The following is a 14459-nucleotide window of genomic DNA, read 5'->3' on the forward strand; positions in this document are numbered from 1 at the left end:
AATTCCAATTAAAAAAAATAAGAAAGTAATAAATTGGCATTCCCGTCGTGGCTCAGCAGAAACAAATCTGACTGGTATCCACGAGGATACAGGTTTGATCCCTGGCCTCACTCAGTGGGTTAAGGATCTGATGTTGCCGTAAGTGTGGTATAGGTCACAGACACAGCTCAGATCCCGCACTGCTGTGGCTGTGGTGTAGGTCAGTGGCTACAGCTCCAATTAGACCCCTAGCCTGGGAACCTCCACATGCTGGCAAAAAAAAATAATAATAATAAATTATTTTTCCTCTGAAGATCCATTTTTCAGAATCAATACCTGTAAGTTGGATGCACAGTAGCATTTTCTTTACATAACTAGTAAAATATTATAAAATTAAGTAAAATATCTTGACAGCATAAACAGTGCCATTTACTTAAATCCAGGCTTATATGAGTGAATTAGAGGGCTATGAATTCTGGGAGTGTCTAGAACTTCTGCATACCTAATTGTAACTATTACAACTCTGTATTTTAAATTTTAATTTTATATCATAGCACTTATTATATACATAATCAAACTGTTTAAGATTAAAAGAAGTTGAATAGTAATACATTCAAGAATACTGACATTATCTGAGGATTACATTGACCAAATCTTGCTTCAGAAGCATTTAATCAACTTTAACTCATTTTTTTTTCCATCTATCTAAGCAGGAATTAGTGTATACTCACCTTTGTCATTTGATCTGCATCTGGTCTTACAGTTGGAGTTACATTTAATAGTAGTTTGACATGTTCACGGACTTCCTCAGGTATATTTGTAAGTGAACTAGATCCTAAACGACTCAACTATTCAAAAGAGAGAAAAAATTAAATATGAATATAAAATATTCAAAAGATACATATTTATACTGTCAATAGTTCATTTAAGAAAATTTTTTGAAATTCACTAAAAATATATTTTTAGATTGAACAAATTGCTAATTCTGTTGCAAGATAACGAAAACACATTTTTTTTTAATAATTTTGCTTTTTTTTTTTTTTTTTTTTTTGTCCTTTTAGCTATTTCTTGGGCTGCTACCGCAGCATGTGGAGGTTCCCAGGCTAGGGGTCGAATCGGAGCTGTAGCCACCAGTCTACGCCAGGGCCACAGCAACGCAGCTCACGGCAATGCCGGATCGTTAACCCACTGAGCAAGGGGCAGGGACCGAACCCGCAACCTCATGGTTCCTAGTCAGATTCTTAACCACTGCGCCATGACGGGAACTCCCGAAAACACATTTTTTATACCTGAAATTGTTTCTATTCCTAGAACAAAATGTCCAGTATTTTATATCACATTTCAATTTCCTTTTCTTTTTTCTTTTTTTCTTTTTTGGCTTTTTAGGGCCGTACTCGCAGCATACGGAAGTTCTCAGGCTAGGGGTCAAATCACAGCTGCAGCTGTCGGCCAATGCCACAGCAATGTGGGATCCAAAGGGTCTCTGCAACCTACACCACAGCTCACAGCAACATGGGATCCCCAACCCACCCAGCAAGGACAGGGATCAAACCCGCATCCTCATGGATACTAGTCAGATTCATTTCCGCTGCGCCACAATGGGAACTCCCTCTTTTTTTTTTCTTTTTCATTTTAGAGAATTTTCTGAACACATTTTTAGAAAAAAAATGAAAAAACACTTAATACATTTTTAATGCAAGCAAATATTTAAAGGCAAATACCTGATCCAATTGTCTACTGAAACTCTTGTAAATATCTTGCTTGTTAACCTCAAATATAGGTTTCCCTTTATTAAATACGGCATACATGACAGTTCCTAAGGAGTACATATCACTAGCTGTTTCACAGCTCACAGAAAGTATGTATTCAGGAGCCAAATATTCAGGATTTGGAAGACACAATGATGGTAAATTTGGGTCCCATTCTTTACATGGAAACTTAGGCTATAATAAGACAAAAAGGATTACATAGATTAAATATTTCAAATGAAAGCAAACCACTATCAAATAGTAGCAATCTAGTTTTAAATTCATACTCAGTTATGCAAGTAAAAATGTCAGCACCACTTTCAATCCTAAATTTCCCCAAATCTCAAATCTCGAAAGTGCATACAATGAACTGAGAGATAAGAATATGAACTCATAACTTCGAGATTATTGGAGCTCTCTCCCAGAAGACAAATTAACACCGAAATAAGAGGCACTATGGATATATGGAAAGGTCTGGCCTATGCTTTATGATACACAGGCTTCAAATTTATGGGCTCAAATAGATTATTGTTTGAAAGCTGCTCTTTCACTTACTAGCCATGTGATTTAGTTAAAAGGTTCAAAAGACTATTGTAAAATTAAACAAATGTATGAAAAACAGACCTAGCACAGTGCCTGGCCCATAATATATATTCAAGCAATACTAGTTTTTCTGCTTCCCTTAAAAATGTTTACTTAAATTACACATCTATTTTAGGTCAAATTACAGTCCCTTTAACAACTATATACAGTAAAAACTTGAAATATTGCAGTGTTTTCCTAGATATAAATAGGCAGGTATCATAATCACTAAGTAACAGGTGCTATGGAACCAGAAATACTGGGTTCAAATCCTAGCTCTACCACTTACTACCTACTTAAACTTAAGAAGGTTATTTTAGTCTATGAGCCTAACTCATCATATTATTCCTATACCTTACTCAGTTGTGCAGATAATAAGTAAATACATTAAAAGTGTATAGAAAAGTGCTTCAATAAATGTTAGCTATTATTTTCACTGCTTCAGTTGTTATCATGCTCCGTAAAGATTTTGTAGTCCAATAAGTTAGAGAAACACTGCTAGAGATTCACAAGGTTTGTTAGTATATCTGACATCCTGAGGGAAAAAAAGCCTACCTAACTCAATAGTTAAGAAAGTGTTAGCATTAAGCAAATACTTAATGAATTAATAAGCTAAATACTCTTAGGTACAAGAGACACACCTGTGGCATATGGACGTTCCCAGGTCAGGGACTGAATCCAAGCCACAGCTGCAACCTGCACCACAGGCTGCAGCAACACCAGATCCATGTCGCTGGGCTGGGAATTGAACCCATGCCAACACAGAGACAAAGCCAGATCCTTAACCTGCTGCTCCACGCAGCAGGAACTCCCAGAGAAATTTTCTATAAAACTATATATTTAAACATACCATTGTACCACATTTACCAGGGTTGTAAGTTCTCCAATCTATTCCAGGTGCAATTACAAATTTCCAGAGCTTTAAAAAATTAGAAGACTAAACTTTCATTACCTCTTGTTCAGAAGGATTGGTTGATGATACACAAAAATCAAAGCCCATTATTTTCCAGGCTCCACTTTTATTTAATATTATATTTTCAGGTGTAACATTTCCATGAACCATTTTCACACTGCTATGCAAAAATGACAATCCTTCAGAAACCTGTAAGTGGAAAAAAAAGATATTTTTACATTAAATAAAATTCCTTGCAATTACAATAATGTCTCATGAAAATCTTATTTGCTGCTTCTCCCAATAAAAGATTTTTATGTCAGGTAATAATTAAGTTTCATTATAAATACAGAAATGTAGATATTCTCAGTTGCCAGGGAAATCTCAGCAACATCAGGAAAAACCCAAGTATAACAACAGAGTACAACTATTTATTAAGTTCCTTTCCATATGCAGCTAAGCAAAAGAAAAGACAGTAGTAAAGCACTTTGCTACCCAAATTTATTTAGTTCCCGAGTCTGAAAAGCGAGAGAATCTTTGGTTTCTGCGTTAACATACAGTAAATACCAAGAAATACCTTTGTCAATTTGATTCTAATTCTTAATATTTTTATGTATTTACGCTTCATATTGAAATTAAGTTTTTCTGAATAGTATTGTGCTCAATTTTCAAATATTAACTGATGTTCACTCATTCACACATTGGAGTAGTATTTGGTAATTTTATATCTGTGCCTGAAATTACCATGGACTTTGTTTCAAAAAAAGAAGACTGGATTTCTGAGAGTAGATTTTCGCAAACTAATGCTCTCTGATCGGTAGGACGCCACTCTCCCAGCTTTTCCTCCAACTCCATTGGTTATTCCTTTCAGTCTATTTTGCTGATTCCTCTTCATCACCCTAACCTCTTTCTTGGACTCAATGTTTAGACTTCTGAATTTTCCATCTACTCTTTCTCAGTGTTCTCACAGCTTTAAATACCATCTACGTGTTAATTCCTCCCAAGTATCTCCAGCCTAGGCCTCTGTTCAAAACTCCAGACTTGGTTATCTGCCTGCTTCCTTGACTTGTCTCTCCTTCAATGTTTTATGAACATCTCAATCTTAGAAAAATCCCAAACTGAGCTTCCTCTACAATTCAATTCTCTCCTCCTGCAGTCTTTCTCATACCATTTAGGGGTCACTTCATTTATCCATTTGCTTGAGACAAAAATCTTTTGAGTTATCTTGCATTGCTCTAATGTTCTCATATACCAAATCCGTCTACAAATCCCAATACCTTCACCAGCAAAATATACTTACCTTTCGATCTTGTCTTATCATCTTCCCTGCTCTGGACCATCAGCATCCCTGGCTTATATGACTGTAGCAGCCATCTACCTTCTCTCTGCTCCTACTCTTCTACATATTTTAATTCTCAATACACCAAGTAGAGTAATTCTGCTAAAACATAATCCATATCATGTCACTTTCCTGATCAAAATCTTCCAAGGACTTTTCCTTTTTCACAGAGTAAAATCCAAAGAGTTCTCTGACTTTCAAGGCCTAACAAGCCCTAACCACTATTAACTTTCTGACTTTATCTCCTACTACTTGTCTTCTCACTTACTCCTCCTCCACTATTGCAGGTATTTCACTATTCCTTAAACATGTTATGCATGATTCTGTCTCGAGGACTTTGCACTTGATGTTCTCTCTACCTAGATCATACTTTCCCCAGATACACATATGGCTGGCTTCTTTGGGTTTTTTGTTTTCAGGTCTTAACTGTCCCCTCTTCAGTGGGATTTCCTGACTACCCCATTCAAGAGTGCAAGTCCCCTTTTACTCCCATCCAAACTATTCCTTCCTCTCCCTTCCCTTTTTTTCCTCAAGCACTTAATCATGGCCTAATGAACTATATATTTACTTAATCTTCTTTCTTCCCCCATGAGAATGTAAGTTCCAAAAGGTAAGAATTTGTATCCGTCTTGTTCACTACCATTCCTTCAGCACCCAGAACTATGCCAGAACTACGGCTGTCCAATACATATTTGCTTAACGAATGCACAAGTATGAGAATAAATTCTCTAAAAAAAACTTTACAGTTTTCAACATCAAAGCAAGTCAGGAGTAAAGAAGATAAAGAGTACTACTATAAGAGTTCCCATCATGGCTCAGCAGTATGGAACCCAACTAATACCCATGAGGATGCAGGTTCGATCCTAGCCACGCTCAGTGGATCAAGGATCCAGTATTGCCATGAGCTGTGGTGTAGGCTGCAGACATGGCTCAGATCCTGCACTGCTGTGGCTGTGGCATAGGCTGGCAACTTCAGCTCTGATTGGACCTCTAGCCTGGGAATCTTCATATGCTACAGGTGCAGCCCTAAAAAGCAAAAAATTAAAAAAGAAAAAAGAGTTCTATTTTAGAAGATATCTGGATTCCTGTGCCCACTTCATCACTTACTAGCCACGCAACTTTGAGCAAGTCACTGAGTCTAAGGTTCCAGCTGGTGAATTACTTAAAATGATGGTATATTCACTTCTTAATAAGTGTGAGAAATCATATTAGACTCCACACCATTCCCAACTCCCAAGTAGGGCCTATTCTACTTCTGCATAACTTCATCTGCATGTACCTCTAGTCCTTCCTATGATTTTTGACTCAGACTTTAAAAAACTATAATTAACTATTTTTAACACTTAAGCACCTATGCTAAGCACTTACGAATTTACACATATGATTCTGAAAATAACTCTATATAGTAGGGATTATCCCCCATACATTTCCCAACCCCAAAATTCCACTCTTCTAGAATGACAGCTCTAAAAATGCACATGAGGAGTTTCCAGTGTGGCACAACAGGATCAGGGGCACTAGGATGCAAGTTCAATCCCCAGCCTGGCACAGTGGGTTAAAGATCTGGTGTTGCCACAGCTGCAGAATTGGTCACAACTGCGGCTCAGATCTGACCCCTGGCCTGGGATTGCCAAAAAAAAAAAGAAAAAAATGCATATCAGAGTAGGTCATTTGCCCTACTTAAAATCCTTCAGTGTTCCCCAATACCAATAAGGTCTTTTGCTATCTCTTCAACTTCATTTTTCACCACCCCTTGAGTTGCAAACTGCTTCGTCTGTCTAAATATTTATCCTTAGCAACTAGTACAACAGCGATTAGAGGCTTAATAATATTTTTCAAATGAATGTTCTCAAGTTCTAACAAATGTGAACCTATGAAACTCATATATGATTTACATTTTAAAAAATGTTTATTCCTCAAATAATTCATAAATTATGTAGCATTTTTCAAGTCTAGGAAAGCGCTTCTGTCTTTACAAGGCAAAAAATTTTATTGAATGCTTTTTGAATATTTGAGCTACTAATTTGGTAGCTGCTTTAATAATTATCTCAGTTAACCTCTGGTACCATTCTACGGTTGGGGAGTAAAAAATTCAGAAGCTTACCACAAAGCTAGGTCATAAAACAATGTGGTTCTGGGATAAAAACAGACATATAGCTCAATGGAATAGAACAGGACATCCAGAAATAAACTTTAGCGTATATGGTCAAATGATTTTTGACAAAGGTATCTAGACTGACTTTTTTTTTTTTTTTTTGTCTTTTTGCTTTTTCTAGGGCGGCTCCCGTGGCATATGGAGGTTCCCAGGCTAGGGGTCTAATCGGAGCTGTAGCCACCAGCCTACACCAGAGCCACAGCAACTCCGGATCCGAGCTGCATCTGCAACCTATACAGCTCACAGCAACACTGGATTCTTAACCCACTGAGCAAGGTCAGGGATCGAACCTGCAACCTCATGGTTCCTAGTCAGATTCGTTAACCACCGTGCCACGGTGGGAACTCCTAGACTGACTATTAAATGGGGATAGGACATAAGTTGCAACAAAGGGTGCTGGAGAACTGGACAAGCACATGCAAAAGAATGAAACTGGACCTTTACCTGAAATCGTGTATAACAATTACCTCAAAATTATTCAGAAGCCTGATTGTGAGACTTAAAACTCTAAAAGTCTTAGAACATAGGGGAAAAGCTTTATGATACTAGATTTGGCAATGACTTCTGGGGTATGAAACCAAATGCGTAGCCAACAGAAGAAAAAATACATAAATTGTATATATCAAAGTAAGGAGTTCCCTGCCTAGCAGTTAAGGATGTGGCACTGTCTCTGGTTCAGTCTATGGTTCAGTCTCTGGCCTGGGAACTTCTTTCTGCTGTGGGCGCAGTCAAAAAAAAAAAAGAAAAAGAAAAAAACTTCTGTGCATCAAAGGACAAAAATCAAGAGCGTGAAAAGGCAGCCCACAAAATGAGAGAAAATATTTGCAAATCATGTATCTGAGAAGAGGTTAATAGCCAGAATATATGAAGAAGTCCTACAACTCAGTGACAAAAAAACAACCTGATTCAAAAATAGGCAAAGGACTTGAATAGGACAAAAAACATATTTAGATGGCAAAGAAAGATATGAAAAGGTGTTGAACATCGTTATTCATCAAGGCAATGCAAATTAAAACTCCAGTGAGAAACCACTGAATACCTATCAGAATGGCTACAATTAAAAGGGCCAAGCATACCAAGTTTTACAAAGACATGAAAAAACATAACTTGGATATATCACAATGGAAATGTAAAATGGTACTACCATTGGGAAAACTTTTTCAGTTTCTTAAAAAATGAAATATATACAAACCATTTGCTCTAGCCATTAAACTTCTAGGTAATTAACCAAGAGAAATGAAAACATACGTCCATAAAAATCTTGTGCATGAAAATTCAGAGCAGCTTTATTTGCAACAGTGAAAAACTGGAAACAACCCAACTTATCAACAACAGATGAATGGACAGCAAACTATGGTATAGCCATCAATGGACTACAGCAATGGACTCAACAAGAAAAGAAATACTGATATGCACAACTACACAAATGAATATCAAAATAATTAGGTTGGAGTGAAAAAAGCCAGGCCAAAAAAAGAATACGTATGTATGATTTTATTTCTAAAAAGTCTGGAAAATATAAACTGAGTCAAAGTGACAGAAAGCAAGTCAGTGCTCTCCTGTGATGAGAGACAAAAAAATAGCAAGGAGGAGGGAAGGATTACGATGGGGATGAGGAAACTGCGGAGGGTCATGGATATGTGCATTATTCTGATTGTGGTGATGGCTTCACCTATAAACTTATAAAACTGTGTATTTTGAATATGTGAAGTTTATTGTATACCAATTAATTATACCTTAATAACGCTGTTAAAAAATAATGAATAAAATGACCTCTGTCCCCAAAAAACAAAGAATCTACTATATAAATTTCCCTATAAAACTTAAGATATTTTGGTAGGGAAGGGGAAGGAAAATTAGAAAAAGTGGAAAGCATTTATGAAATGCATTCAAAAAGTTTATAATTCGAAAAAATAAAAAAGAACCACCACATCCACCAATCAACAAGGGCCCTTCTCCAAAGGTTAATTAAATAACTTGACCTAAAGGTTTACATAAAGCAGTTTATATGGCTAAGTATGAAATGGCCAAAAACAATTTTGAAGGAAAATATTCCTTCCACAGGATGAATAAAAATACATACCTGAAGCAAACCATATTTGGTTTCTACATCATAAAGTTTATAATCCTTAATGTCTGGAGATACAGGGGATGGTAGATTTTCCCAGTTACCCAGAATATTGGCTAAACTGGCAAAAACTGGTTCTGTACAAAACGCCAAGCAATCCCTGTTTTAAAAAAGAAAAATATTAGTTGTCTTATTTAACTATCAACAAGGTAGATGATTTTAGATTTATTTTCAGCATGAATGTAACATACTTAGACCAACAAAGCAACATGAAGAAGCTTTTCATCAATTATAGAGGATAAATCACTTAGTCTTTTTTTTTTTTTTGTCCTTTTGCCTTTTCTAAGGCCTCACCCACAGCATGTGGAGGTTCCCAGGCTAGGGGCTTAATAGGAGCTGTAGCCGCCGGCCTACTCCACAGCCACAGCAACATGGGATCGAGCCGCATCTGCGACCTACACCACAGCTCACGGCAACGTCGGATCCTTAACCCACTGAGTGAGGCCAGGGATCAAACCTGCAACCTCATGGTTCCTAGTCGGATTCATCAACCACTGCGCTACGATGGGAACTTCCACTTAGTCTTTAAAATAAGTGTTATGATAGTTACGATAAATTTTTTAAACTTGTCAGGAAATAAAACATTATTTCAATGTGCTTTTTGAATGATATTCTCTATGGAAAACAAATAAATTAAAATATTGTAACATTACACCTATGACATTATCCTTATTTCTAAGGTTATAATTTTCAGAGTATGCTTAAAGGAACCTGTAAATTTCCTACAGACATCTCTGGAGCAAGGAGTCAGAAAGAGGGACAGGGCACAGCTCCAATTCCCACATTCCTGCTTCAATCTCAGAGCAGCTTTGCTTTATCTATTTTATATATCATTTTTAAAGGTGTTACAGTTTTCCAATTTTTAAAATTATTGTTCTTTGAATATAAGAATGTTTAGAAATTCAGAAAATGATAGATATTAACACTCAATAAGCCTGGAGAGTAATTATCAAGAGCTCAAGCTCTGAAGACAAACATCTAACTTAAGTCCCAGCATCCCGGTTCCTTGTTGGTGAATTTGGAGGCCATGGCTCTGAGCCTCACTTTGCTTTTTGTGAAACGGTGATAAAAGACCACCTTTAAGGGTTACTGTGACGATCAAATGAGCAAATGCACATAAAGTGTATAACATGTTGACTAACATGTAAGCTCAATAACTGTTTACGATTGCCATAATCGCCAAGCATTTGAGACTCAGGTCCTAACATTTTATGCCTTTGAGCTTAGGCTCTGGCAATGAAGATCTGTCTACCAGGTAGTGTAGTAACAAAGTTATATCAAGCCTCTGCACCTGGACGGTAACTTCTTAATAGCAAATATGCCTTTTACTGTTCCATCTGTCAGTAATACCTGAGTAACGTGAACCCATTTTTCAAATGAAAGCATATGCAGAAGCTTAATATGTATGAGAGAGACAGAGGTGCTTAGATTGAAGAAGAAAATCGCATTGTCCTGCTCACTCAGTTATTACGAAGGATGATGATCTACATCTTGTTCTTCACTCTCATAAAAAGCTCATTAACGCAGTGGAAATTGGACTTTCATTTGCTAAACTGTATTGGAGGAAAACTGCTCAAATACTCCTAAGGCTTCTCTATAGTTTCCAATGATTCCCAGGACTCATTTATTTTAGTAACTCATTTTTTTCCCTTCTGGCTTGACCACAAAATTAACCCTGGTCTTATCAATATGTGATTATTCTTCAAGCTTGGAGGCATTATCTTTCATGAAAATTTATTTCCATCATCATTATGGACAGTTACATACCAGAAGGGTTACATCCTTTCACAAGGACCACTTGCCCCAGCCACAGATATTTACTAGCCATTCATCTCCTACTCTTTTACTACCTCCACCTAAAATCTAGCTTTCCAGTATTTTTATTCAACAAATTTGAAGTCTTCAGTCCTGACTACAGGGATTCCTTTCTTTCTCTCTACTACCTCAACAATAAATAATCATCACCCTTACTACCTTTTACTGAGCTAACCCTTATTAACCCTACAGTAATCATCACAGGTTTCTTTTACTCTATTGCTCATCTCATAAGCTCAAGGGAGAAACAAAATCCAATTCTTTGTAAACTCATAGTCTAAAGACACGTACTAACAAGTTCCATTATACCATAGCGGGTGAAGGATCCGGCATTGCCACAGCTATGGTGCAAGCACCAACTGTGGCGTGAGTTTGAACCCTGTCCTGGGAACTTCCACATACCATGGATGTGGCCAAAAAATAGGTCACAGACATGGCACAGAACCAGTGTTGCTGTGGCTGTGGCATAGGCCGGCAGCTATGGCTCTGATTTGACCCCTAGCCTGGGAACTTCCATGTGCTGCTGGTGCGGCCCTAAAAAGACAAAAAAATTAAAAAAATAAAAACCAAAATAATATAAAAGGGGTTTCCGTCGTGGCACAGCGGAAACAAATCCGACTAGGAACCATGAGGTTTTGGGTTCGATCCCTGCCCTTGCTCAGTGGGTTAAGGATCCGGCGTTGCCTTGAGCTGTGGTGTAGGTTGCAGACGCGGCTCAGACCCTGCGTTGCTGTGGCGTAGGCCGGCGGCTACAACTCCAATTAGACCCCTAGTCTGGGAACCTCCATATTCGGGGGTATAGCCCTAAAAAGACAAAAAAAAAAAAAAAAAAAAAAAAAAACATCTCTTCATAACCCTCTCATATTAACTCTCCATGGCCTGCTTTACCCACTACTCACCTATTATCCACTTCCCATCTTAAAAAAGTAAAGTTCATCTAACAAGAATGATTCCATTTCCCTAAACTTCACCTTAGTATATTAATGATTCAACTATCCTCCTGAAATTTCCTTTGAGTTCCTCCTACTGGACTTTATTCACACGGTGATGTCTTTTCTGCTGGGTTCCAAACTGCCCTCCTACTGAAATTACTGAATATCACTAACAATCTCTCACTAGTCAAATGCAATGGATTCTTCTCGGTCCTTCCTCCCCTTTCCCTTGGTGCTCCCTAGTGTCAGGGAGTCCCTTCTTCCCTCCTTTGGCTTCCATAACATGCTGTCAATTTTTCTCTTTCCAGATGACATGATTCCTCCAGTTTCTTTTCCTGGCTCGTCTTTCCCCTCTACATTTCAAGTTCTGTCCTCAGAACTTTGACTCCTGCTCTTGAAATTCATTTTTTTCATGGTTTTAATTACTGTCTCTATGTTACTTACCCTCATACATATCACCAATTCTGGACTTTCACCTGGATTACTTTTCTATAGCACATTTCTTTTGGATAATTCCATCATCTCCACATTAAGTCATTAAAAACTGGAAGCTATTTTTTCCTTCCCTAAAGTGTTCATATATCAAGGCTATTGTTATTTTTACAACTATAATTGAAAATGCATCAAGGTAATCTTTGAATTATCTCTATTCATGAATGCCAATAAAGTCCTAGTTCTATATTTATTTATCTTTTTTTTTTTTTGCTTTTTTTTAGGGGGGGGGCACATCTGCAGCTTATGGAAGTTCCCAGGCTAGGGGTCAAATCAGAGCTGCAGCTGCTGGCCTACACCACAGCCACAGCCACACCACATCTGAGCCGCATCTACAACCTACACTACAGCTCACGGCAATGCCGGATCCTTAATCCACTGAGCAAGGCCATGGATCGAACCCTCATCCTCATGGATACTAGACAGGTTCATTACCACTGAGCCATGATGGGAACACCATAGTTCTATAATATTTAAATCACTATAGAAGAAGCTGCATGGGCAGAGAAAAAGATACAACACTGGTCTTTCTCCTTTCAAGAGACCTAAAATGTATTGATAAAATACAAGTTAAAATAACAAAGGTGGGCAGGTTTCTAATATGTGACACTATAAACACTGATAGACACTCCAGAGGAAACAGCACAAATGCACTATAAACACTGATAGACACTCCAGAGGAAACAGCACAAATGCACAAAAGCTCAGGACAAGTGTGGCACATTAAACTGAGTCCACCTTGAGAACAAGGGTTCATAATAGTGAATGTCACATAAGATATAACAAGTACAGTCTTCTTTGGGTTTACCGACAAAAAGGGTAGTAAAATATTACGATATAAGACATACATATAAGCATATTTCTGGGTAGGCACAGCATGACTCAGGAATCAGAGTGCCGTAACTGTCTAGCTTAAGCAGTAGCTCTGATTCCCAGTTCTTCCACATGATAATGAGAATTAAGTGGGTTAAATATAGAGGAGTTCCCGCCGTGGCGCAGCAGAAACAAATCCGACTAGTAACCATGAGGTTGCGGGTTCAATTCCCGGCCTTGCTCAGTGGGTTAAGGATCCAGCGTGGCCATGAGCTGTGGAGTAGGTCACAGATGCAGCTTGAATCCTGCGTGGCTGTGGCTGTGGTCTAGGCCGGCAGCTGTAGCTCCAATTCAGCTCCTAGCCTGGGAATCTCCATATGCCACAGGTGCGGGCTTAAAAAATGAATTAATTAATGAATTAATTAATTAAATGTAAAGTACTTAGTAGAGTTTTTCACATGGTAAGTATTAGGCTTTTTCCTTTTAGGTTGAAACAAAAGATTCTGTGCCCTTGGGGGTGGTGGGTAAATGACAATGGATAACTGAAGATTCTAAAGTAAGAACTACGTAGAAATCCAAAATATAAAACAGATAAAAGCCAAATTGACCTGGTTGAAGGGAGACGGGAAGCCTGGAACCGTGCCAGTTAGGTTTCTCCACCTGCCTGTTCTTTCTCTATCCTATCCACAAAATACAACTGGCAAACCATTTGGTTAAGATCTTCTGAATTAAAAGAAGCAAATACAGTGCTAAGCAGGAAGGAAGGAAGGAAGGAATTAGGGGTTATGAGTAATGTGGACAAGGTTTATAGCTTTAGATAGCTACGCTATCTAAAGGAGTATTAAAAGCAACACAGGCTTTAGGATTCAGTTAAGATACACAACATAAGCTTCATTTTATTGTCATTCTCAGCAAGCATTCCCAAGCTCATCTTGAGAAAAAAAGACGCTGGAATAACTGAGGGCTATGAACTAACATGCGGCACACAGTAAAAGGTTAAATGTCTAGAACAGTACTACCTGGAACACACAAAAATAGCCTCCAAATACTGAAACAATGACAAGGGGAGAAGGAATCCTTAGCAAGTTAACAAGAACTACTACTATCAGGCAGGGACTTATTCTGTACTTCTCTTGCATCTTTCAGTTGGACTGCTGTAGTCTTAGCACAGAGTAAACAAAAAGACTCATGGCAAATGTGAAGAAAATTTATATTAATATTTCAAAAAGAGACATACATATGTAAATACATTTTAAATAACTAATCCATAAGAACTCAACACTCAGTTTAAAAGGACTTTTTACTGACAGTATACTGCATTGACAGATTTCAAATACAGATGTTATTTTTTCTAAACTATTTGTTTATACGTTTTTATAAAAATTTACCTGGATTCTTCTAAAGGATGCTGAACAGTAAGAAGTCGAGGGTGTCGTAGTCGAGTTAACTGTTGGACTCCTCGTTTTAGAGAATCGATGATTTGATCCTTTTCAAATTTTTGATATTTGTCAATCAACTTTTTATCAAAGACAAAAACAGCCACTTCCTAATAAAAGAATTGTGTAATTTCAATCAATATATAAA

General features: G+C 37.6%; 1 protein-coding gene across 14 annotated transcripts in view; it reads right to left on the reverse strand.

Annotated features, from left to right (window-relative positions):
- SCYL2 (SCY1 like pseudokinase 2) overlaps positions 1 to 14459 on the reverse strand; it is a 64290-nt gene that overhangs the window by 20658 nt on the left and 29173 nt on the right. For all 14 annotated transcript variants that reach the window (XR_014804271.1, XR_014804273.1, XR_014804270.1 and 11 more), the window contains 5 exons: positions 14264 to 14421; positions 8779 to 8923; positions 3262 to 3411; positions 1701 to 1922; positions 711 to 827 (listed from right to left, as the gene is read on the reverse strand). Coding sequence is in view for 6 of the 14 variants with exons in the window: in XM_021092724.2 (XP_020948383.1) it covers positions 711 to 827; positions 1701 to 1922; positions 3262 to 3411; positions 8779 to 8923; positions 14264 to 14421 (792 nt within the window). In the remaining 8 variants the exon portion in view is untranslated. The remainder of the gene's footprint in view (positions 1 to 710; positions 828 to 1700; positions 1923 to 3261; positions 3412 to 8778; positions 8924 to 14263; positions 14422 to 14459) is intronic.

Source organism: Sus scrofa, chromosome 5 (genome assembly GCF_054392235.1).
Source record: "Sus scrofa isolate SSC_HxYL_T2T_F1_AM1 chromosome 5, Sscrofa_HxYL_maternal_Yorkshire_Landrace_v2.0, whole genome shotgun sequence".
In the NCBI taxonomy this organism is placed as follows: domain Eukaryota; kingdom Metazoa; phylum Chordata; class Mammalia; order Artiodactyla; family Suidae; genus Sus; species Sus scrofa.